We start from the raw sequence: 26,961 nt of genomic DNA, 5'->3' as shown, positions 1-26,961 counted from the left end.
TCTGTGGTTTAGGCCTTGGATAAAGCTGGCATTTCCAATCAACATAATGAACTGATGTGAAAATGTTGGTCTATATTATATTTTATATTTCTTTTCTGGAAAAAGAGTATATTGTGTTCTCAGATGTCTGATTGTCATGGGATCTATTTTTTTTTTTACTCTGAAACCTGCTCATGTTTGATCATATCTTCTTTTCTGAAAAAGTCAGAAAGCCATTTGTTGTTTGTTTGTAGATTAAACACAAATGCCTACTAATAGAATTTCCCTTCTGTCTTACTAGCCTGCAAACTTTTAGAAAACAAATTGAAAACACAGATGTGATTGAAAAACTTTGACACATTAACTCCATTTCTACAGATTACATTCGTGTGCACACGGCCTCACAGTCTGCAGCAGTCTCCAGCAGCAGGCCGGCCTGCTCCATGCCGAGCTAAATGGCCCATATATTCCCCCTCTGTCTTCATGTGGGGGCTAATAAGGCCTTTCCTTTTTTCAAGAGTCTAACTAGCCACACAGAGGCATAACAACAAAGAAAGGCCTAATGGCCTCCAATTTCCCGCATTAGTGCCCATTTAATGGCTGACCTGCCCTCTCGTTAGGCAGCGCAGCATGGGAGCACTTCTCAGCCTTAGTGCGTGCACACACACACACACATGCAGTCCTTCAGCCCTCCACAGCCACACTGCCTCGGGCCCCTGCAACACTTCCACCCCACGCTGAGACTGCATAATAGGCCAGTTTGTAAAAGGGCTGGCCTGTGATCAGTGGTGCATCCATTTGCTGAGTAATCAAGGGTCTTTTGTCTGAGTGGTGTGTATAGTTCAGTTTGTGTGTGTGTGTGTGTGTGTGTGTGTGTGTGTGTGTGAGAGAAGGTGTGTGTGCGTGAAAGCGTGTGCACCTGCGTGAGAGAGAGAGAGAGAGAGAGAGATTCTCTCTGCCCATCTGTCTTTATGTGTGCACCCATCGCTCTCAGAGTGTGTGTCTCCATGTGAGTGTTTGCGTGAGTAATTCCAAGATAAAGTGCCGCTGCCTGGAAAAGATCTCCTCCGATTCATGTCTATGGGAAAACACCAGCTGACATACAGTGCGGGAATAAAGGGAGCCCGGCTAGAGCCACGGAGGGGCTGACGAGAGTGTGTTGTGTGTATGTCAGCTATGCCATAAAAATGCCATGGGTGGAGGATGACATTGGCAGGTCCTATTCAGGGCTATAGCTGTGAAAGGCCCTTTAGGGTGAAAAAAGATTCCTTAGGCCTGTCAGGTCCCCATAGCTCCCCGCTGAACAATGCCCACTAAGAGCAGCTGTCTTAATAGCGTGAGGGACTGACAGCTTTAGGAGCGATGCGATGCTTCAGAGCAGCATCCCCGCAAACTTCGGTCGAGTCCAAACAACGCTCCGCTGTCTAACAATATCCTACAGTCTAACAGGATAGCATACTGTTTGCCAGAGAGTTCAGACAGTGAATGCTTCCTGTACATTTCTATTACGCGTAAGTCGTTAAGGAACCTGAGCTGACAGTGCTGGCAGAGCCGTATTACCTCGACGTTCAAGGAACCCCACGTGTGAACGGATGCAGTGGCACGATAGCAAAAGATCCTTCCTGAGTGTGATGATGGTTGGAACAAACTGGATTTACAGTTTCCTTAGCTGGAAGACCAAAAATCTCTGCTTTCACTTGACAGAGAGGTTGGGGTTTTATTGAAGGGGCTATGAGTGGGAACGGTGTGTAAATGTATTGTGTTTGACTGATGGCGCAATGTTTCCTTTTCAAAGTAAAGGCGGATTACTGAAACAAGTGGCTGACGTTTCTTTCTGCCATCAGTGTCTGATCTGATAATCACAGTGTGAACTCTTTGAGACTCCTCCTCCTCAAGTATTAGCTGTAAATCAATTGTGCAACGGTTTGCAACCGCAGTGCAGCTCCTCGCCATCGACCTGGCTGTCAAAGCCAAGTATAATAAGGTTTCTTCGCAGTCTTTGCTCTCTATTGTTTTACATCCAGCCATTACCTAACCCTGTCTCCTCTGCCTAGACCCTCACACATCCACAAACACCACTCGGGCTTTTCACGGAGAGGACGCTCATCGGAAACACGCGAGACAGATCTCCAAATCTTCCCTAAACAAGGGCTCTCCCTGCTCATGTCAAATATCACCTCCAGTCTGTTTACTCCGCGAGTTTGGTTTCTATGGGACCAGCAGATCCATAGTGTTTTGGGTTCACATAACTCCTGGCAGGTCGTCTTGTGCGTTGCTGGCCCCGAGGCTGACAGGGATGGGCCGGTGCTGTCAGTGCTAGACAATGAGACAGAGCTTGCGCTGGGCTAGCTCACGCTTCTCCATAACTGTGATTCATACTAATCCCACAGCCTCTGCAATTAAGGCAATCACTCTGCTCCAACAATGTTAACTGAAGATTTTAAACCCGCCGCATTATAACAGAATGCAGTCGGCCAGCGCTGATTGGCGGCTGTGAGCTGAGAAAATAAACAGTGTTTGAAGACTGGATGATTAGAAGATTAGATGAGTTAATTTGGCCCTTCAGGCAGGAAAAGGCAGAGAGCGTTTCCTCCTTTCGTGATTCTGAAAAAGGAAAAACACTGTATGTCTTCATCAACCATCATAACGGCTCTTTTTTTTTTTTTAAAACACATTTTCTACCTCCAGTCTGTGAAGAAGAGCCCTGTGGGAGAAGGCGCTCCCTACCGTGCTTTGGAAAGTTTTCCCACAATGAACTGACTCAGTCTTAAGGATAAGCAGACGAGTCTTGGATTAGGGATGAGATAGGAATGCTCTCTCGGATTTCTTTCTGCTGGGTAAACGTTTATGGTTTCCACTCCCTAATAAAATGCACTTCGCATTAGCCAATCTGGACACATTCTCCTCGTAAGAGTCTAAAATATGATGGAAATATAGGTATTTTCTTCTGGAAATTTCTCTCTTGTGACTTCACTAAAAGTTCATTCCTGACCTTGGAAACAGCAGGTCCACTAAGTAGCTGTTCTGGAGCTTTCGCTCGAATCATATGATCTTCTTCTGCAGATGGAGCTGCCTAGTCATCTTGGAAATCTAGATGTTCAAATTTCCATTTTATCTGAGCACTTTAAGGACTTCTCATCTGTGTTGTCTTACCACTTGAGATTTAATGTTTGTTCTAACTATTCAAGCCAACACTGACAAAAAAAAGTGCTCAGAAATTTTGTGTTCAAAATTTTTCTCCAATTTCATTAACCTCTATAATTGAATACTACACAATTCAGAACATATTGGAGTAAATAAATTTTTGTTCAAGTAGTTCTCTACAGTAGAACAATATTTCAGGATGCTCGTGATCAGAGAAAAAGAAACATCCACAGAGACACTGAGGCCTCACCTCACTGGGCAGTAAATGCTTAATTTAAAGCTCTGCTCAACACTATTTCATTGTAGGCCCATTAGCAACCACAGCACCGTGGCCATGCTAAGCAGGTGGGAAACCTTTGACCTTCACACACACCCCCTACATTCCTTTGTCAAGTCCCCATTACTAAGTTACCACTCCTCCGAAATGGGCCGTGACCCTCCTCCTCCTCCTCCTGCTTTCCTTTTTCCTCTGGGGGTAACCCTGGCATTCCCTGCTGCAGATGTCATTAGCGACTGGTGCTCTGACTGTTGAGACAAATTTCTCTATAAAATTTATAAGCCATGAAAACGGCTTCAGTTGGGCAGTCAAACAGAGAGGAGAGGAGTTGAGTTATCTGAAACACAAGTTAATCTAGTGACAAAGGGGAATGGAGGAGTGGCGAGATGGAATGGAGAAGAAATAAATCTCAACTAGACAGACGTTAAAAAAAGAAAAAAAAAACACACACATTGCTCTTCCTCCTGCTCTCCATCCCTCTGTGTCTTTCCGTCCTGGTGAAACTCACAACGAATTGAAGTTCCACTACTTAGCTGCCTGACCTTTTGTAGCTCTTTTACAACCCGCCAATTACCATTAACACTGTCAGGGGCCAGGTTTTGGCTTAAGACCAGGTTGCAATGAAAATCATCTTAACAGCCCTGATTACAGTGAGTACAGCAGTTCATTGTGGAAATTGTGGCTGCTTTAGTGTCAGTGCGCAGTGGTGGTTTTTACACGTGCTTGCTTGTGCATCACTTTGCGGAAAATCTCCAAACTGTCTTGTTGAATGACAGTATTTTAACTCTTAACGCAAAGGGATCTTAACACACACAAGCTGGCAGGAATCAGAAACTGACCCACTCCCATTCAAATTAAAACCAGAGGTTGGTTTGAATCCACACGCTGCCTGATAAAATCACGGGCATTTAACACTGCAGCTCCAGTAGAAGCTAAACTGTACTGTGCAGGGTCGATAGGTAGTATAAAAAAAACTTTCCCGGATGAACATTTGTCAGAAAAATGACAAACACACCACATTGTGTACTGTAGGAGCAGTGCATGATTATCCAGCTATATAAGCGAGAATGTAAACAGAGAGGCTGCGTTGTCAAAGTGTGCAATCAGAGAGACATTTTAATTGTCTGAGCCAAGATAAATCAGAACCTGGGGTCACTAATCATCTTAGTACATATCGCACTTCTTTACTGCATCTGGCCTCAAAGGCAGACTTTATGCAGACAGCAGCATGTGGGGGGAAGGATGAGGGAAGTGTAGCTGAAGAGGCCTGTGTGTGTGTGTGTGTGTGTGTGTGTGTGTGTGTGTGTGTGTGTGTGTGTGTGTGTGTGTGTGTGTGTGTGTGTGCACTGTACATTTTTGACTTCTTGCCACCAAGTCAACTGCAGTCTCCCATCCAGAGGAGGGAGTGAGCGGGAAGCCGCTGAAAGCCATAAATCTGAAACCCCACAGCGCCGCTCCTTCACTTCTATGACACATTTATTGTCCTCTTTTCATATTCCCCTTCTCCTTCTATTGTCCTCAGCTCTCATCCATTTTTAAAATGGCACACTCTTAAACTTTAACCTGAATTCCTGACTGTCCGGCACTATTTTTTAATTTGTCCCTGTAGCAGCCCCTGTTTTCTCCAGCCATGTTCTAGGCTTTAAAGTCCGCTAAGTCTAGATGCTCTGCTCACAAATGGAGTGTGAAGCCAGCGGCAGGCATCGCATCTGTCACGTCTCAGCCGTTTTTCTTGGAAGAGGCAGCCGAGAGCGGAGCCGCATGTGGAGAGACGAGCTCATAAAGAAACAGATTTTGCCAGGCTGCAGCAGAAAAGCTGATACTACAGGATACAGAGCCAGTGAACAAGATGACCTGTGCACAGGAGAAGCTTGAGTGTCAACTTGCAGCTTAGCGTGAACACCAGTGCGTGACAAGATGAACTCCACTGTTATCGCCATGCTGCAGGATATGATTAATGATGAGTCATTAGCAATGATCAGCAATTCTGTGACTTGATCACGAGCTCTTATGATCTCTCAGACTCACTAGTAGAGTACACTTTAATCACGAGCTTAATATGAATATGGCTGCCTATTGAAAATACGGGGAAAGTGAGAGCATGCACAGTTACAGTAGGTGCCGCGGAGCAAAGAGGCCAAATAGTGCAGCACATTTCAAAGAGAACGAGAGGATCAAAAGGATCAGAATGTGGCAAGAGTGTGCGCATGCATATGCATCACTTTTATGTCCCATGTTGTCTTTGGGCTCTAAAAAGAAGTCTTTGCTGTGTTTCAGCCGCAGCTACCATTAGTCATAATCCAAGGCCATCAGGAACATGATGCTATAAATGTGAATCGAACACAGTTAGTGCTGTCCTTCCACTCAGTGAGTTGATCTTTAAGACCAGTAAGACGTACAGTGTCCAGTTTCAACCCCCATAGATTATTACTGTAAGTCACTTTTTCACAGATACAACCACAGTGATGGCGTGCTGACAGTTGGCAGAATATGATATGATCTGTCATTGTATGTATAAAGTTCAGTTGCAACAAGGCAGACAGAAGGCCTGGAAGTAGGTAGAGAAGAAGAAATGTACAATGGGCTCCGTCAGTGCACCACAGTGGAGGTCTGCTCTCTCACTGCAACCATAAATAACAGGTGATATCCCTTTTATATGCAGACATCATCAAAGATGTGAAGATAATGTTGTTTAAGTGATTGAACCTACAACCATTTCCAGATTTTGTACCGACTGATTGCATTACGACTGATTGGCTCCTTTCATTACAAAATGACTGAATTGTCAATTTGCTGACTTTAATTCAGCAAATTGTTGTTCATTTGAATTAGAAGAGCTAGCATTTTCAGCCAATCAGTCAATTAATGATTAATGAATTAATGGTCTGCCTGCCAGGACAAATAAATTAAATGCCATTTTCTCTAACTACATTCTAGGATCCATTTGAAAACCAATCCTATATCATAGGACAATGACACAACAGTACAGCACATGCAATAAATACATTCAGTAAAGTCTCTATTTAATATTTTGGTAATAAAGTAAAAAAAAAAACACTATAATGTACATGCAGTACATCACATGCACGTGTTTCAGTGGTTCTGCTTTGATGTCTTAGTCAAGCTTTTGGACATTTCTTTGTAAAAAGATCCACGTTATCACGTTTTTGTTATTTTGTCATTTTTTCAGCACATTTCATTAAGTAGGCAGCTTCCTTTTGAGAATAAGACTCTGCCAATAACTCAAGTAAAGTTTTGGTTGGGTTCACTATTAGTGTAAAAACAGGAGCGTGCTGCCACCCTGCAGCAGCTCTAGCAGACGGCTCTCTGTGTATTACGGTGGCGTGGCAGCTGGTTTGGTCCACGCAGATTGTTTCTGACACTGATGGAGCGGAGATGTTATTACTGTACTGGCTCCAGAACCACATTTACTGCACTTCTCTGCTGTGGCATAGTGCCTACTGCTCAGCGCGAATTAGGCCCTCGTGCACACAAGCAAGCACACACGCCGGTGCATATACACATTGCATATACACACACACATTTACATATATCCATCGCACTAATTGCAATGTTGGAACAGTAGCCCTTCAAGGTTGTTGTTTTTTTTCGAGGGGAAACTGTTTTCTAGCAAAAATCGCAGCACTTCATATCTTCCGTAACCAAATGTGACACTTGTGACTCAGGCAGGAAGGACACAGTTGGGGAAGTGGAGAAGCAGGAAAAGAAACCCAAAACTTCATTGTAATTTAGTCATCGGTAGAGGGCAATTAGTGAGGGAAGGACTGGTCTCTGCCAGAGCAAGCAAACGTCTGACACATGCTGAGAGCAAACTCTGCGTTTTGCAATGAAAGCACAATTTTGCTGCACTAAAAATGTGACAACAGACTGTGGGTGTTATTTTGAAGATAATGGCAAGTTGAAACTTAGAAAGAAAGAACAAAGAAGGTTTTATCTTGGTGGAAAGGAAAGCAAGCAGGCGGTTAACAGTATTTTCTGAACAGGGAGGGAATGAACTGAAGATTTATTAATGCCCCCCCTCAGATAGAAGATTAAAGGCAGGAGGTGGAATGCCTCTCTATTTGTCTCATGTCTCACTTCAAATGAGGATTTATTCGGACAATGCTGGGCCAAAAGTTCAGACTTTTTGGAGAAGGCTGCGGCAGCTAGATGTTGTAGAGCCGCAGTACAGCTGATCATTGTGGTACACTGTATGGATAATTGAATGAAGACACAGACACAGTCTAGTATGAAATTTCTACAAAATCTCTGCATGGCAACTATGGTATGGTTAATGCTAAGGAAAGATTGAGGTTATGTTAATTGCAGGTCTGCGATGGGTGATGAACTACACACCAATCCACCTCCCCGACCTCCTCGCCTTTATTTTTCATCTCACAAAAGGGCATACTACTTCCTACATGGTACTTAACATAAATTGTGAGGTGTGGAATCACAGGGATTCTGGTCTGAAGGAGGACGACTGCAAAAAGCTAAACAGATTATCAGTTTAGGGCACTGAGGAAAAAGAAGCCACGACTATTTCCATCCAAATACTACGACTATTGTGAGCTTCACTGGCTGCTTAGTTTATGTCAAGAATAATTTAACCCCCAATGTGTTATCGATTCTGTAGATATTCCTTTATATTTGCTCTGGCGGGAGGTTGACTCTCAGCTACAGGATGATTGCGCTGCTCAGTGGAAGGAAAATTGACTATAATTATCAAATAGGCCACTTAAACTTAATCTAATGAAAATGACTTCAGAAAATAGTTTGACCTCTTAGTGCAGGTGTCTTATGTCTGAACATCTAGCCGCTGATTAATGAGTGAAAACCCAACAGAGGGCTGTTTCACAACATTTATTGTGAATCAACTTGATCATGTTGATGTCAAGATTGTCAAGATTTATCACATTAGTATGGTTGCAGATTTCAACCCCACCCCCCGTCCACACATTCACAACTTGCCCACTGCACTGTTGCGTCTAAAATATGAAATCCTCTGCGTTGGCAAGAGAGGTGTCATTTCCGATGAGGTCACTGGCCAATGCAGCCACCCAAACACTAGCCACTGTTATTCTTTTCCTTAAATCCCACTCTTATGTTTCTTCTTTCTCTCTCTCTATCTTTGTTTGTGATCGCCTCATTCTTTATTTTTTCACTGACCTTGTTTGTTATTGGGACTCTGAGTTAATTTCATTTCCCGCCCACTGCCATGGAAACCGCTCACAGAAACCCAATACTGTCTTTCTTTCTAAAAGTGGAAACTGTGCTGCTCGGTGTTCCTGGATAATGATTCGGTGCCTGTCACAGGAGGTAGGACAAAGGCCACACGCTTTAAAGTTAAATATCTGTCTGACAAATCAGTTCCACCAACTATTCTGATACAACTGTTAGATATCCAAGATAGCAGGAAGTTAAATTAAAAATCTAAAAATGTCCTCTAAAGAATCCGTGATTCAGAGGTTAATTCCTCATTTTGGTTTTGGGACTCAAAACACAAGAAGTTGATGTACAAAATGTCTCACCTCGTGTCAAGTTACATAACAATTAGATGTCTTTCTGTATAATTAATTTTACTTGCAAGTCAAATAAATACCAAAAAGGCTGCAATCACTTACTAAAGCTTGTTTAGGGAAGTTTCTTCAACCAAAATTCATTCATTCATTGTTTCTTTTCATTGATTTGTCTTATCAGCCTTGTTTCTGGCACTTCTGGAAAAAGTGAAACGTCACAGGACACTTCCTCTAGGGAAGAAGTGAAATGAAACTGAATACTCGTTCGTACATGTACGTTTTTGCATTGAAATAGCAGGAGTCAACCATGTCTCATAGCTCATATTCTTTTCTTGGTTCTTGTGTTGGTTAAATAAGTGATTCGAAGCCTAAGACAGGACGTGTTAACATTTAACTGAAACTACAATCTTTCCCTAACCCTAAACCAGTGGTTTTGATGCCTAAACCTAACCACATGCAGGACTCAGGATGCGTAATATTTCCTGCACTTTGTATGACCACCATCCACCCCGATCACCTCTCAAGGACAGTAAGACTTCCTACACAAGAAAAAAACGCTGCCAGGGAACATAATCCAGAGAGAAATTATGTTTACAATCAAAACATAATTGGCGAAACAATAATGCAATTTCTAGGAGACAGGGTTGCATTTGAAAATCCTTCGAATCCACAAATTACTGATAGGAACCAGGTCTGCATCAGCTACTGTTGGTACTCCCACCGGCCCCTGACGGACCAGGGGGAAGATGAGGCAGAGGAGGAGAGCGTTGGGAGCAAGCTGCCCCCTCACGGCTACCTCTGGCCGGTCTCCATCTCTCTATCCATCTACCTCTTTCTTCACCCCACTCTTCCTGTCTTCCTCAGAGACTCTGTGAGACGGGAGAATCATCTCCCATCGGTTATCCCTCATGCTCCACCTCGACTTTCATCTCCAGCCAACGACCTGTCCTGGCCGTATGGGAGAAAATACGAGAAGAAAAATGCAACCAAAACAAGGGAGGGGAGCTCAAAGGGGTGAAATGCATTCTCCAGGTTCTTTTTTTTATCATCAGATGGGACATCTGGATATCTACAGAGACCTGGTACATAATCATTTCAATATCTGCAAGTGTCTCTTGAGGTTAGAGAGCAAGAGATAGACAGAGAGAGCGAGACTGAGGCCAAGTTTTTCTCCGTCTGTCACACAGGTCCAGGTCTTAGCTTCAGAGAAAACACAGAGGGGCCCCATTTGGAAATGAATTTTCGCCATGAACTATCATCTCATAACACAAATATTACCATTAATGACTCAATTTCCTTATAATTTCCTTATCGACCCCCATAATTAGGCCCATTTGTTTGCTTTGTCATCCTCCAGTGATATGGGCCTTTTGTTATTAGAAGCAGAGAGGAGACTCACGTGGGAACCTGATGCCTTATTCTGCTGGAGGAGGTCCTCGCAGCTGCTGAGGAGCCCCTGCCACACACACACACACACACACACTTGCATACACACACACACGCCACATTACGACCATAGAGGCAGCCCTCATCCTGCAACACCAAGACCCAGCAGCAGCAGCAGTGGAAGCTATTTGAATAGCATGCTGAGTCAAGTGCCTCTCTCTGTCTTTAGCTCTCTCCCCTTCTCTTTTTCTCTTGCTCACCCTCCCCTCACTCTCTCAATGTGCCTCTCGCTGTCTCACCAAGTCACCCCTATAGTCTCTCTTTCCTCTCTCTCTATAATGGGCCTTCCACAGAGGAGCTAAATCAGCTGAGGCCAGTGCTTTTCTGAGCTTCGGCTGCTCTCGGCTGGACACCGAGCCTAATTAATTGGCTGTATTGTCCCAGAGGGAGCAGAGCCAGTGAGGGGAAGGGGTTAATAAGGAGGGGAAAAGTGTTGGGCAAAGGAGGAGAGGGCATGGCTTTTATTCTATCAGATGCTCTCCATTTCTTTTCTTTTTTTTCTATATTTTCTGAAAGACAGAGGGAGAACATTGCAGGCGGGTGACTGAGAGAGAAAGTGTGACTCACAGCCCCCCCCTCCCCCCTCCCCCACTATGTCTTATCTGTGGGAGCTAATGAGTGATGGATTAACCTGTGATCACCCCTGGCAAATTGAGATGACCCCACAAACTTACCCCAACCACCCTCCCAGAAGAAGTCTGCATTCCACTTCACACAACCAAACACACACACACACACACACACACACACACACACACACACACACTAGTCTTTGGTATTATTTTCATCCTCCTTAAAGGTGAAGATCTGTGTTTTGACGTAAGCACAGGTTACTTGTAGAGTTTATGTTGTGGCATCAATTATTAGACGCATTTTTTCCCAATGATCCTGATTTCTTTACGTGACTCTGGAAACATTATTGTGTCTTCTGGAGGGTTGAAACGTCATGGAATATGTGGATGCATCAAATACACACAACTACTTTGAGCACCTGTTGAAACTGCAAACATGATCCCATACTGCCAAATCTGATTTCCAACAACAACCTATGAACTTCTTAACTTCTAATTAGAAATCATACACATCCATCTAAGAGAAAGCATCCATCAAGTTTATTATAAATCTGTCTACTTTGTACTGACCTCTGCTGACTGAGATCTCTTTGTGCAACCATGTCAACCTGCTGCCTGCGAATGCAGCTTAATTTACCAGCTTGTTTGGTCCAACGGGCTGCCATCCTTACAAAACAGAGATAAAAAGCTGATGTATGACCCTTAGCTGCCAGCATTACTGTTGGTTTTATAGACAATCACAGGCCCACACACACACACACACACACACACACACACACACACTACGGTGACTTCAAGGCATCCATGACGACCGGGTGCTACAAACCTCTGGTGACTTGCTGGCTGCCACACACACACAAACACACACACAAAGCCTGCTCCATGACTTATATGGGAAAGACAAAGACATTGGTAATAAATCACTTTGTCATGCATACACACACACACGCACACACACACACACACACATACACACACACACACACACAGGAATTCCAGAGAAGGTTTTTTTTCTGGCAGCGTGAGCATGACGCAAAATGAAATTGTTTGACTCTGCTTGATTTGTCACAGGTGCTTTCTCCGACTGTGTGTGTGAGAGAGAGAGTGAGCGAAGGAGTGAGAGAGACAGAGAGAGAGAGAGAGAGAGAGAGCGAGAGAGAGAGAGAGAGAGAGAGACTGTGAATATGAGATCCATAAAAAAGGTAAAAGGACAGATTAACCAATACATGTTGAGTTCACTAAGATCTAATATCATTAAAGAGTAACTCTGCGTCAGAACTCTTTGCAACTTAATCTGCATCTGCAGTCTGAATATTTACAACATAATTAACCACCGCAGACACTTTATTCCTCAGAGGCAGGTTCCAGCTGGTTGCAGTTCCCTCAGATGACGACAGCAGTGTGCCACAGGAACAGCGGGGGGCGCTCTGATCTACACAGCGGGCTGCTGCGACTTCGTCCAGCCATTAATCATCTGTAGCTGTGAGTGTTAAGGACCCCTGCTTCAGGCCCGATGTGCTCACGCTCGTGCTAGGTGGTCCTGTCGGGGAGTAGTGCGACTGGTGCCAGAGAAGTTTTTGCCAGGACTTTCACCTTGAATCAAACGCTGCTGCAAATATAAAAGTCTCCTTCTCTTTTATTTCTCTCTCTCTCACATACATAAGCGAGTATCTGTTTTTTATTGTTGTTGTTGATGCTGTTACAGTCCTATCAGCTACGGGGAGATTTTGGAGGAGTTGTAACAAGCTGTGCCAGGGCTTTCATTTTTAAGTGCGAACAGGCTCGGATAATTGTAGCACAATGTAACAACACATGCTGCACCAACTTCAGTGCTTGTTTTGATGTGTTTCTTCTACCTAAAAGTACAAGGAGGAGTGCAGCATGCAAAAGATTTTACATTTGATCTAATTCATTTTGCATTAACTAATCACTGCCAGGCACAGCCCAGGGCACAGCACAGGAGAATGACATTCTTGTCGTCTCTTAAAATCACTTTTCATCTTTCTTGCTTCCTTTCTTGCTCTCTCTGCCGTTGCCTCCCGCCCACATTATATATTTGCTTTGGCTGCAAACACTCGCCCTCCTCTTGGTAACCGTGCAGTAACCCGCTGCCACACAGAGCTGCTGAGGTCATCAGTCCTGATCCTCTACAGCACCGCTGGCCCCGGCCTCAGGATCAGGTCTCACATACACACACACACATTCACCACTTTTTAACTCTAAAAAGCTGCCAATACCTACGCATACATCATCTCACACACACACACACACTCTCTCACACTCACTCACTGTGTTTTCCTACCCTGTTTACTGGTCCTTTTATGGCTCCCTGTTAACATGTGAGACAGCTCTGGTCTGCCTATGGTTGCGGCAATGAATCAGGATCGTGCTACCAGTGTGTTTCAGACCTGATGACTGCATGCAGGAGTGACACTGGCTGAGGCATAAACTGGCGGGCTTAAAGGGGAACTCCTCCGATCAAAGTCTGTTAACAGGTGTCGGGGAGCACTGCTGCATAGCCTATTTGAAGGCAATGTGTAAAGTTGCATTCAGCCTTTTGTTGCTCCAAAGGGAGCCGAGTTAAGTCTGATAAACTGCCTCAAGTGATGTCACTTGAGTCAGCATCAGTCTGAAGACTGCAAGTTTGATGAAAAAAAAAGTTGGAAAGGTGTGAGTTTACCAGACCTCTGTAGCCTGCTCCTCATCTCTGCTTGAGGCTAGCAGCTCGAGGTTACGTTAGCCACTACTAGCATAACACACCCGAATCTCTGACCAAACTGTCGGCGTTTGTGTTGCATTGTGGGTAACGTAGGCAGTAGGTTTTGACAAGGAAGAAGAATGAGTGGGATTAAAAAAGAAGATTTTTCTGGTTCTGTGATTTTGATTATTATTTCGTGAGTCCGACAGTGTTATTGCAGTGCAATGCTAAATCAGTGGAATACACTGCTTCAGTGGTAGAAGTCCTGACTTTATCTTCCAGTAGTACCACTGGGGTCCTGCCTGGCTTTTTCTCCGACAGCCGATTGCAAAAGTGTCTTTTGTGCCTTCACTGTAAGACAATATTTGAATTTGGGGATTAAGCTTTAGTGCAACACAGACTCTGTGCTGTGTGCAGTTAAGTGTTCTTTAGCTTTCTCACATTTATAGTAACAATGAGTAAAGCCAGAACGTTTTTTTTTTTTGTATCACATATCCCCAAATCCCAGACATGGACCTAAAAGCTCTGTCAGAACAGTTTCTTCATTTCCAGTAAGACGGCACAGACTATGTCCCGGTGTGACAGCGTTCACTCTGTAATGTGAATGTGGCCACTTGATATACGAGATCATGAGTAAGGCACTGGAGCGTCTAATGTGTGAACACACACTGATGTTGTCTGGCATAGGTTTTGATTACCCCTAATCATCTGGTACCCGCTCGAACCAAACCTTTCCATTATACACAAACACCTCTGTCTCTCGCACTCTCTCTCTCACACACACACACACACTCATCCCGCAGTTCATGCCAAACCCACAGCACGCAGAGATCCCTCCCTCGGCTAATACGAGCTTTCACTATGGCATCAAGTCACCAATTAATTCATTAACAGACGTCTCCCCAGGCACTGAATAATAGCTGCTCACATCCTGGGCAGAATCACTGTTTGCGTAAACACCCACTGGCAGACAACGCAGATTAAGAGGCACACGCTTGCACAATCTCTTTCTCTCTCTCTCTCTCTCTCACACACACACACACACACACACACATTCTACAACAGAAATAAATACACTGTACAATGTCAAGGCCTACTGGCGGTGAAGAAAGACACATGGAAACACTCACACAAGCGCGAACACACACACACAAATATAAACAGGTAACTGGCAGACGGCAGGTATCAACAGAGACTGAGAAGAGCATCTTATGTCTGTCTGTCGCTGGAGGGAATTAAACATGAAGAGCAACCTGTTGAGTGGTGTGTATGTATACAAGTGTGTGTGTGAGTTGCCTGTATCCCTCACGTCCTTCAAACACCTTCTCTGCTGCAGCTAGCAGCACTTTAGCAGATGTTTGGGAGCCATCCTGGTCATGTTTGAACACTGTTTGGGTAAATTTGTAATGCATTTAACATTTTGCACCTAAGGCGACCAGCTATAATCGAGCTCTCTGCGCTGTCAAAGAGCCCGTCGTCCAATGAAAATAATGAAACAGCTGTCATCGCTGTAAAGAAAGCCTACTTCATGTCTGTGGTTTGAAAGAGATTAATCAGATTGTTGAAAATCTTTACTGTGCAGAACGCCCAGATTTCTCTCTTGAGAACGTACCTGACAGCGTAAAAACATAGTACGGAAGTGTGTGTACGTGAGCTACTTCCAGCAGCTAATGTGGAGTAAGAGGAGTGCTGTGTTGGAAGGATAGAAAGAAGAGAAAAAGATCCGCTTGGATCTCATTGGCCAGACCAATTATCGCCAGCTGCTGGAAGAGTGCGCCACAGATTGGACGGAAACATTTTGAATGCAAGACACACACACACACACACACACACACACACACACACACACACAGAGCATGTTTTCACCCACAGGTATGTGGCAGTGATATTTCTGATCATAACAAATAGATGATGATAATAATGATGATGACAATCAGAGTTTCTGGCCTGACTGGATGTTGTGATGAACCAGTCACAGTCCACGGTGAGTTCAAGCACCAGTGAGGGTGACAAGAGGAAGTGAGCGCAGGCCAGAAGCCAACAGAGTAACGCAATATGGCTTTCCTTCAGAGGCAATATGGCTGCCGACCAAACCGTTTCTCAAAAACAAGGTCGAGGTTCCACTCCTGGTGGGGGCACGCGCGCAGATCCCTGCGTGCACACACGCACACAGACGCTGGCTAAAAATGCGGACTCACACTGTGAGCGGGATCTGTGTTGCATTATGAGTTGTAGCCAAAGCAATGAAACAAAACCACGGCCTGCAGATATGTTCACTTTGCCCAAAGGACCCTGAATTCAACAACAGACACTCAGGCTGTGAAATTTCAGAGCAGATTTTGTCTTTTCTGACAAGTGAACACATTCCCTCACCCCGAGCACTGCGACCTGAGCTTCGTCAAAGGCAGTAAAAACGGATTGTAATGAAAATGATATTTTTCCACTTGAGATTAATACCAGGCAACATGCAGAAAGCTTTAGTAAAACACAGTTACAGATGTGTTTTGGATTCAGTTTTTAGTTTTATGAATGGTGGCAGCCTTCCTTGTGTTTCTCTCTCAGCACAAACACAGACATGCACACTTTCTAATTACCGCTTTGTGTGTTAACTGCCTGTCTTATCTGTACATTTCTTTTTAATATAAACTCATTTCCACTCTACAAAGGCCTGTCAGAATGTATTATCCGCTCAAAACTGGAATTCCATCAAAATTGAATTGTTTCTTGAACAGGCCCCATGACAAGCAACAACTAGCTCCAAAATTCCAGCTCAAAAGGGCTGCTGCCAAACGCTGACATTAATAGCTTCAAGATCGTCCATGCTTCAACATACTCAACAGTATCCGCATTATTTGTCACATATATTGCTTCCATTTGAGCCTAAATGATTGCGATTACAAATGATCTTGCACCTGGGATTGCACGGTCTCTGGTTACAGAGGTTCTCAAAGTAGCAGTTTTATAAAAGTCCGTTGATTGTAATGGATTTATTTAATCATCATTATTGCTTTGATATGCTTATGGACCCAGACGTCAGAATTATCATTCCCAAAAACCAAAATGGATCAACTGGCTTGCTTTGACCCAGGCCTGGTGATTCTTTTTAGTCCAAAATGATGGTTCAAGAGTCAGGGACAGAATCTACCTCCTGTCATCAACCAAGTTGTTTGATTAGAAGGTTTATCAATAAATATAACCAACTATGTATTATTTTTACCATCAGTGTATGCACAATTAATACAGTCGGGCTCCAGCACTGAGACAGCAACACCAAGTCTGAAAGTTCAAACGTCCAGCTCTTCAAATTTCAAATACAACTACTTTTAAATACATGGCATAGATTCTCAGGAAAATTAGCAATGAGCAGTGTGACAGGCCTCTCACACTAACCCCTCATGGACACACACACACACACACACACTCACACAAACACACACACACTTCATGAGACAACAGGAGCAACATTTCAACACACACATACAGAGCTATAGACTCCTGTGATGATCCATGCTGCAGTCATTAGTACTGCCTGCCTACTCACTGCATTTGTGTGTGTGTGTGTGTGTGTGTATCTTTTCTGGCTGTCTTTTCTTGTGTTTGGTTACAGCACTTGATATACCGTAGCGTCAGCCTTGCTTACAGTATGTGCTGGCTCAGTGGCCATGTTTCTGTCTGTTTGAGAGATAGAGCAGGTCTCAAAATCTAAAGCAGAAGGGTGAGCTGGCCGTCTGGACCATGAGCGCCTTATTTTTTGCAGCGGTTTACAAAGCCAGTCATAAACACTGATAAGAGTTCAGGCGAAAGAGATTCTTGGAGTGAGAGAGAGGCCATTCCCCCTGTTTGAACTAGCGGCTAAAGACCTGAAGAAAACTCTGTGCGCCCGCGTGTGTGTGCGTGCCTTCAGGTGTGTGCATGTCAGTGGAAAGAAGAAGTGAAGGTGAGGAATAGAAAGACAGTGCAAAGTGCAACCCTACTCAGTCAGTTTATTCCCAGCTTTTGTTTGCCGTGAGCGGGACTAACAACGCATCCTGCCGGCACCTTTGAAGATGAAGGATGCCGCTTTATAAAGGTACACGGTGAGCTGCTCAAACATTAACCAGACCTTCAGTCACGTCTGAAAGGTACCAAACGAACATGACAGCAGGGAGACACCTAAGGAAAGGCCTGGGAAACATCTCTGTTCCCACAACTGACTTGATGTCTTTTAAAAGCATCACTTATTCTTTGTGCAAACCAAGGTGAAATGATACACGTCTGACTGGTGGGATAATCCATAATGTAGTCACCGTCAGATATCATCATTGTCTGTGACATTTGATCGTTTTTTTCTTACGATGAAATGTGATGATGTATCAAAATGACTTTTTCTTCATCCTGAATTTCCTGTTTCTACACACTTTACATTTCTGCATTTTTTGGACTGGACTTTATTCTTGTATGGAGTTGAAGGTTGGTGCACAACGAAAAGCTCTTTGTTTTCTAATCCTTGTCAGAGGAACTGCATGAAAATCTTGATATTGTTTGTTGCTGTTATCAAACTTTGGATTTATCTTAAACCTCATTCGGGCAGTAATCCATAAAAATAAGAGGAATTCACCACCAAACATCAGTGTGGCCACAGCTGTTTTTAAGTGCTTACGTATGTTTGCTTGAACATTTTGTTTGAGTTAATATTCACATCTCGTCAAGGCACTCAGAAGATGTAGGATTTTTTTTTTCTAGTTGGAAGCGTACCCACGTATGAAGGCATAAAAACAACTTTTTTTCTCCCCGTCTATACAAGTGGTTGTGGCTTTAAAACTCAATTATTTTAATGGGTATCAAATCAACCATGTCAACTTTTCTGCACTGCATGTTTGCTCCTGTCAGTCTGATGCCTCTGAGCAGCACCTGGGAACATTTGAGTGTAGTGCAGTGCAGCAGTGTAGATGTTGAGATAGTGAGGCAAAACAAGCAGCAGGTCTGTTCAAATTGTCCAGCTGATACTGGGGCATTAGGAGTGGGGGGGGGGGGACTCTTCATGTGCAAACAGGCATAAAGGAGTAATGGCAGCAAAGGCTGGGAGGAAGGTGGAATCTCTTCCAAGTCACTGATCTGTTACAGTGTCAATGCACCAACAGAACTCTGAATTTCTAAGTGAAAGAAAGAAAGTTTCTTCCTGTCCCCGCAGCCTTTACATTCCCAATTGTCAAAATACTCTGCTGGCCCAGAGGCCATGGAGATGTCACTCTACTGGCCCTTTATTTCCCTGGTCCTCTCCCCTCACACATTTTCCTCATCATACTCCCCCTCTCTCGCTTACGTCCGTCCCTTTCATTTTCACTATTGTCGTCCTGCTCCATCTCCAGCCCCTCCCTCTGTCCCTGCTTCTCTCTGTGGTGCAGTTTCGGTCCCCTCATTCTGCATGCCTTCAAGCTGTCTTTCTAATCTTCCTGAATTATTCAAGACACTTTCTCCTCCTCTTCTTCTTCTTCTTCTTCTTTTTTACCTAACACGTCAAGAAAACTGCACAAACCTGAAAACTGTGTAACTGGGGTATAAAAATTACAGTGAATTTGCATTGAAAGAATGTATCTCCAGAGGGGACTCTCTGACTGCAGCCCTTTCTCATCACACAGTGATTAGCTGAAACAATGTCACCTTCCTTACATTTTGTCTTGAGCTTGTCGTTTAGCCTATGAAGCTTGCAGGAGCATTCTGACAGGACATGCATCCATCATTTTCTCACGGTGAAACTACAGACATTTCCTCCTACCTTTGCTGCAACACCTCTAAAGTGAGATTGAAACATTGAGTCTCTGTTGTGCCTGTGGTCCCAGCTATCGAACTCATTGCATTAGAAGCCTTTTCTCTGCTGCGGAGAGTCAATAACCCAAATGGATCGAGGTGCACACTCGCACGAGTGTCCTTTAAGATCCTGATGGAAGTAATCAGCAAAGTGCACTTCAAGACAATCACAGAGACAGACCTGTGCGTTCAAATGTGCTTTTGTGAATTATTTTCTTCCTTCTGTCCAGCGTTCTTTTCTTTCTCTCTCTCTCTCTCTCTTTTTTTTTTTTTTTTTTTTGGTGGGAAGTGAAGATCAGGGAATATCGGAGGAGCTTACGTCATTTTCGACCCCACACAGTGCCAGACCTTTTACTGCCCACAGAAACACTTCTGTGATAACTACATCCTTATGAGAGTCCAGTGACACTCGCAGTGCCGTCATTAAGGGCAGTGCGGCGACAAACTCTCGGATTTCGGTGTGATCACTGAAGTTTGTATGCACCCATCCATCCAACACACCTCCTTCCATTGTTCACTGCCCTTACAGAGGTGTGGTTTCTTCTTCTTCTCCTTGAGATTTGGCATTTGCTTTAGCTCATACACACACACACATTTCCATAACTATAATGTGGGAAAAAAACCAAATATCTTGCTGATAACATGATGGATGCAGTTAGTGACAGCCAGGCTTTTATGGCTCCAGTGTGAAACATATTAAACACGTGTCGGTCCGCTAAAAATAAAGTGTCAAAGATGTCGACTAAACTAAACAATTCATTTGTAAAAACTTAGGAGTTTTTCCATTTCTACACGTGTATCACTGTAGATCATGTAGTAATTCAAAAGCTGTAAATTCAAAATCTCCTTCCACTTTTAAAATAGATAATAAATAAACCACAGCAGTCTTTATTACTGAGTGCTTCTAATGTCAGCCAAATAAGAATTTAAAGTTTAGTGTTTTTCTTGATAATATTGTCAACAAAACATGGAGGAAGAATGGACAGCTTTATCAGTGCTTAATATATATAATTCTTTCTACCTCTCTCTCCTTTGTATTCTCTCTGTAAATCACTTTGAAAGAGAGCTTTTAAAAGTGCCACGATTGTAAAATTGATCTAATTTTACTATGCGACAAAGTAAGTTTAACTGATGTTAAACAGAAGGCTGGATAATGTGGAGAGAAAATCAGTCGGTAGGGTCAGTTGGCCTCCATTTTGGTTACCTGACAACAGCCAAAATTTAAAGAGTAAACACGTTATGCATCGGTTTCATTGCTTGCTTCAACACATCATGAGTGTCTCGATAGTCACACAGAATATACAGAATGTAGATATTTCCACAAATCTGCGCCTGTTGATTTAGCAACACCTTCACTTGTGCCAGTGAGAATATGTCAGGGCTTTAAAAACGGACAATGCCAGCAAACAAAAACCTTTTGAACAGCTGCTATGTGTCAAAGCGGCTGACATGTGCCGTGACTGTCAAACAATGTAGAGCCTCTTTCCCCTGCAGACCTGTTTCTGTTCCTCTAGCTGTCCCTCGTCATCCTCCTCGCCGCACACCTCGTCAGCAGGAGCCGGACCAACATCAAATTACTGCAAGTCTTGTTGTTCCTCTGCAATCTTCCCGATTCAAACACTTTTCTGTCCAATAATTAAGATAAAATGAAACTAACTGAAAACCCCAAAACAATGCAAACAGGGAATTTGATGAAAAGCCAAATATCACATAAGGCCTTAGAGCGGATGGTGAATGCAGATTCAGGCTCAGGATTTTATAAAATCATGGCACAGAAACTCCAAAGGCACATTTTTGGGAAAATGGACTTCAGAGATGAGTGATATTACAAAAATTTGGTGATGCACACTCTAGCAGCATAATTCAGTAATTTCACGAACAATCTTCCAGTCACTTCTCACAACTTTTCTTTCTGAATCTGCACCTCAGGTACTGAACTTAAATTGACAGAAACCTGGCCAGGGATCCTGGATTTTGCAATCTGCAGGTTTATATGTCTGTGCCAGACTGTAATATAACACAACTACTGAAACCATTGTAACTTTGATCACGTTGATCATTCAGCAGCTGATGAAACATGTTGGCTTTCAGACACAAAGAGCAGCAGCAGAGATGTGATCAGAGACTAGCTTCTTTTTTGGTTGTTGTTACACCTGCTTTCTTTTTAATATAGTAAATTCTGTGTTATACTGTGATATATCTTAACGTCTTACTGCCCACTTTCTAAGCTTGTTTTTCAGTTGTGCCTTGATCATAAGTGTGAGTGAATCATGTTAATAATAATTATAAAAATGTCCAAGTTAAAACTAATTTTCACTGTGATTTAAAAAAAAAAAAAAAAAGATATCTAAAACATAGAATGAATGCAATAAAACTAGAGCCAAATTGCATTATTCAAATTTACAATTAGGAAACAATTTGATCATAACTTAGAATGTAATAATAAACTAATAATTTATGCATTAATAATGATAAATCTATATTTCTGTTCTCAACCACAAGACCTGGCATTTTGATACGTCCTTTCAGATTGATTTTGATGTGGAGAATAATTAAGTGATAATGATAAAAAATAAATGTGTGTTCGATTAGCACTGCGGTGTGTTTATTGCAGGATTCTTCAAATAAATGAAAAGGCTTCGCTTTATTGCAGCGGTGAAGTGGAGCGCTGAGAAATGTTCCTGTGGACGATCAGGCTCAGTGGTCCCGTTTGAGGTGGTTTAAAAGCCTCCATTATGGCCCGCAGCAAAGCTAAATGGACTGTCAAATTGCATTTTCATGTTGCATGTGAGTTAAACCCAGTTTTATGCTCGTGGACGTGCGCCACAATATCAGGGAAAAATGTGGCTTTGCTGTGGTTTTGTTTACAGGGAGTGTTCAAGTTTGGAATTAATGAACTGGAGCTGTAAAATTAGTCGCAGATTAGTCATAAAATATCACTAAAGTCTTATTAATATTACGACTATAATTATTATTATTATTATCAAATGTCTTTCATACTCAAAAAACCGTCAGACGCATCATTTTGAATGACCACATTTCATTGATTTTACATCCCTCTGACAAACAGCTCTCTCTCTCTCTCTCTCTGTCTTTAACTATGAAATATTTCCACTGAAGCCGACAGTTTATCTTAAAATCATATCAGTCCGTCCAGCCACCACAAATAAAGAAGTGTCCTGCATGTGAAGCAGCTCTGCTCAGCATCAGAGACAGTCGCTCCGGGATGGAGATGGACTTACCGACACACTCGTTGGCCTCCCTGGCTGTGGCTCTCTGCCACGGTCTGTCGTAGTGGAAAGGTTTGCACCTGTCGCACTCCGGCCCGGCGGTGTTGTGCTTGCACTCACACACCAGGCTCCCGTCCCGGTCCTTTACGCACCGAGACGCGTGCCCGTTGCATTTGCATCTCCCCCCGACCTGCAGGTCCGACACGGCGTAGAAGTACGAGTCCCGGGCCAGCTCCGAGTCGTCCTCGTTCTCGTCGCCGAAAGTGTGCAACCGGCTGAAGATGACTTTAATGTCAGTGGCCGTTACCCAGTCCTGCAGCACCGGGGAGTTGTCAAAGTCGTGCGCCGACGGCCTCCCGTCCAGCGTGCTGAAGGCGATGAGCCCGCCGGTCAGAGGGTACATGTCGGTGTGGGAGTCCGTGCAGACGGCCTCCTGCTCGTTCTGCTTGGTGATAACGGCCCTGTTTGGCTTGTTGTACATCTTCCTGCACTGGGTCGAGTAAAACTGAAAGGGTACCCACGTTTTACCGTAGTCCATGGACTTGTAAATAACCATGGATTCGGGTCGAGGCGAGCAGAACTGCAGGCTCACGTAAGTGACCTCAAACTTCTTGCCGAGGGACAGAGTCAGGGTGACATTTTGCGGGTACTGGATGAAGTTCTCGGACTGCCAGCAGGTGAGGTTGTGTGGGTTGTTGAGGTCCGTCAGGTACGCCGGAGGGTGGTACTTCTTGGGGTCCGAAGCATCGCAGGTGTGACAGTTCCTGGTCCTCTCGTCTCCTTTCTCCGCCGATGTCTCCACGCAGTAGCGGCTGGGCGCTTTGCCGCAGGTGCTGGACACCTTCACCTCCTTCCCGAAGGCGGAGTTGACGAAGTCCGGGATGCAGCGCCGCGGGTTGCCGTGCTCGTCGTAGCAGGGGTCCGGGGGAGAGGTCTGCGCCGCGAACAGGCTCATCCCGTATCCGCCGAGGGCGCTCCGGCACGACAGGGACGCGGCGAGCAGCACAGTCAGCACAACATCCACAGCCCTTATCATGGTCGGTCCCTCCGTCCCCGAGTGTCTCTGCCGCTGGAGGAGGAAGGGACAGCAGCGAGCATGTGGGGAGAGCGAGAGAGAGAGAGCGAGAGAGAGAGAGCGAGAGAGAGAGAGAGAGAGAGTTAAGTTTGATGTATAAATGTCTGCAAACAGTTTCCAAACAAACACTGGGGCAAGCATTAACACTTGACGGTGACATAAAAGTAAAATTCTCCCGCAGCTCATGCAAACGTCAGGTTTGGTGAAATTTCTATAAAGCTCACTTTACCTGGGAATAATTTAAAAAGATGTCAAAATACCGGCGATGTTAGGCCACTGCTCTCTATCGGGCTTCAATCACAGCTCCTCCTGGTTTGTTGTTGGTTTCTTCAAATCTCCTGCGTAAAATTAGAGGAGCGGCTGGATTTTGGAAGAGTCGCTAGTGTCCTTATAGCAAGTCCCACTCCTCCTGCCGGTCTCCTCTCTCTCTCTCTCTCTCTCTCTCTCGCTCTCTCTCTCTCTCTCGAGTCGGATCTTGCTTGGCACAGCTTTCGGTCAGCTCATCTTGAGGGGTGACACCAGGCGGAACAACGACGTCCACTGGTGGCGCATCACAAGATTGACGCGCGGAGAGACGCAAATGACCGCAGGAGCCAGAGAAAACGAGTGGAACCCGAGCACAGCACCGACTCGGTGCTCGCCACACCTTCAGTCTGAACGACACCTGATACTACGGCCATGTAGTTTAATCGTCGGGATGTAGGCCTATTACCGCAATCCAATTACAGTAAAACGAACATTATTATTGCAGCTTTCACCGTTTACACAATAAAAGCTGTGATGGTAACCATGAAATACTGCTCATCATTTTCTCGGACTATTTTTTTTTTTTTTGGCGTGCTCTGCTTGTCACTCTCGGGGGCTGAACGGTTTGTAGTATCCTGGTGATGAATAGGCTACTAACAAGGCTGTCATTTGTAGTGCACTAATTAAGCAACATTAAAGTGCCCTATGTCAAACAGAGGTCTCTTCGAAAATCACCAACTCGACACACCGTGTAGGATCATGTATAGTCACGTGAGTCGTCATTACAATGCATTAAAGATTGTCCATGTGGAGTAAATGAAGAGATTCCTTCAAAATAAAACATCCCAGACAATAAAATGTGAAGTTTGCTTAATTTAAGTGCGACTTAATTTACCTTATAACAAATAAAAAGTTCCCTTTCCATCGTGTGATACAGTTGTCATGTATTTTTTTTTTTTTAGATGACCACTCTTGACTGAAAACCAATCCCCACCCTTACACTGATTGGGAGACCATTGAGGTATGAAATGACACTGGAGGCTTCTACTTACATGCAAGCAACATTAGGTCTTGACAATTAAGACGTTTGCAGACCAGATATTGTTTTGTGAGATTGATCCCTCCTGTATTGTGGCTCTCTCGTGCAGTCCGACGTGGTGCAGCTTCAGCTTTACTGGACCTGTTGAATGTTGGCATTAGAAGTAACAGCGCCATCTTGTGCCCATGGAGAGAAACACCTGCCCACCCTGGGCAGCGAGCGGCGTCTTCTACTGTCCCCAGGCGGTGGAGGCATAACACCGTTTACTTCATGGGCATGGAGATGATTGGCTGCTGCAGGAGTGATAGGGAGGCCTACTTCACCACTAGAGTTCAAGTCTGAGATACTTTTAGTGCTGAGATTTGAACATTTCCCTCAGAAAGCCTTCGTTAATCAATAGCAAGAAGTCAGTGCTTACATTTAAGATGTTGTTTGGGAGACTTTTAATCTTTAATGAAACGATCTGAGGGAGATAAAGTGGGGGAAACAAAGGCATAAGTGCATTTTAAACCATGCAAATTCAAGAATAACAATAATTATTACTATTATGAAATTGGAAATAAGAATGCATGGTAAGGGTCATTTAAGAGTTACTGACACATATTTTCACACTTTTATCAAAAGTATTTATTTCTTATAGAAACCCAATGTAGAGGGTACACCATTATGCAAATAATAATAGGTTTTATGGTGTTCAATAAAATGTGCAGGTCAGGAGGGAGACAGGAGGGCACAGTCAAATTTGGTTTTACTCTTATAATCAACACAGGATGATTACATTCTTCAACAGGTTTGAACAAACAAAAGCCTTTAATACTTTTTGTTAATATTTCTAATTTCAGCTCTCCCCCCTCCCATATGCAGGTATGATGAAGTATTATCAGTCCTGCAGCTGTTGCCCTGGCTTCAGTTGTTTGTTTGTTTTTAGTTTAGTAGCTTTTTTATAACAGTCTTTATTGTTTTTATTTATCATATCTTGATTTTCTACTTATGTCTCTATTGCACTATCCTGTATGCTGCTGGAACAATGCAAATTTCCCGCTGAGGGATTAATAAAGGATTATTTTATTTTATCTTATCTTATCTTCACTGTTACTAGGTATTTGCTTTGTATCAGCTCTTGCATGGAAACACATGCCACACACTGCCTACTTCCCCAGCTGGGAAGAAGTTAGGTGTTTGACAGCTGTAGGCCTCTTGGGAGGATAAACTGTCCATATAAGGTTGAATTAAGGCAACCAGAGGAAGGTGATGTTAACAGGATTTACACCAGCAAAACCAAACAAAACAATGGTTGCTATGTTACAACAATCAATATGCATTCAATCTATTTTAATGAAATGAAGCAACTTCCCTTATCAGGAAATCACAGAGAAGTCATTAAACACCTACATATGGAAAGTGAGTTACAGAGAGGTGAAATTTAAAAAAACAAACCAAAATATGTTCTGGACAATCAGCTGTTTTTTGAGGCCTTTCGAACATTTCAACACATTTCAACAAGAACATAATGAGAATCCAACACATGGAGAAGTGAGAAGCTCGCCATTGTGGATATCATGAAGCAGAAAAACATGTTTTTGTGCAGTAAAGAAGCATGTTTGACAATAGTGAGGCGTTAAAAAAAGTGGCCAAGCAGAAATCAACTGAGGTGAAAAAAGAACAAATAATCATATAATAATTAAATAATTATTTTCAACCACTTTGCAGTTCCTTGTTGTGGAAGGAACCTTGTTCAGGATCCTGTTCCTTCTTCACCTCTTCCCTAACTTCAGTCAGTAACTCACTGTATGCTTTCATTCCTCAATTTCATCCTCCTGGATCTTTTTAAATTTCAACATAGCTCTGTTTTTGTTTCTTCAGCATTTGCTTTCATTCAGTCGTTTTCCTGTCAAAGCTCTCGGTGTCTGGGATGACCGGCCGGCTGCAAGTTTGTTTTCTGTCTTTTT

The 26,961-nt window shown here is 43.6% G+C and overlaps 1 protein-coding gene across 1 annotated transcript in view; it reads right to left on the bottom strand.

Moving 5' to 3' along the window:
* The window catches only part of ntn1a (netrin 1a), a 56,634-nt gene extending 32,946 nt beyond the window's left edge, over positions 1-23,688 (bottom strand). The window contains exon 1 of the mRNA XM_070920248.1: positions 22,665-23,688. Coding sequence (XP_070776349.1) covers positions 22,665-23,688 — 1,024 coding nt within the window. The remainder of the gene's footprint in view (positions 1-22,664) is intronic.
* Positions 23,689-26,961: the final 3,273 nt, after the last annotated feature.

The sequence above is a fragment of the Enoplosus armatus genome, chromosome 2 (assembly GCF_043641665.1).
Source record: "Enoplosus armatus isolate fEnoArm2 chromosome 2, fEnoArm2.hap1, whole genome shotgun sequence".
NCBI classification, from domain to species: Eukaryota; Metazoa; Chordata; class Actinopteri; order Centrarchiformes; family Enoplosidae; genus Enoplosus; species Enoplosus armatus.
This window is presented reverse-complemented; position numbering and strand designations above follow the sequence as displayed.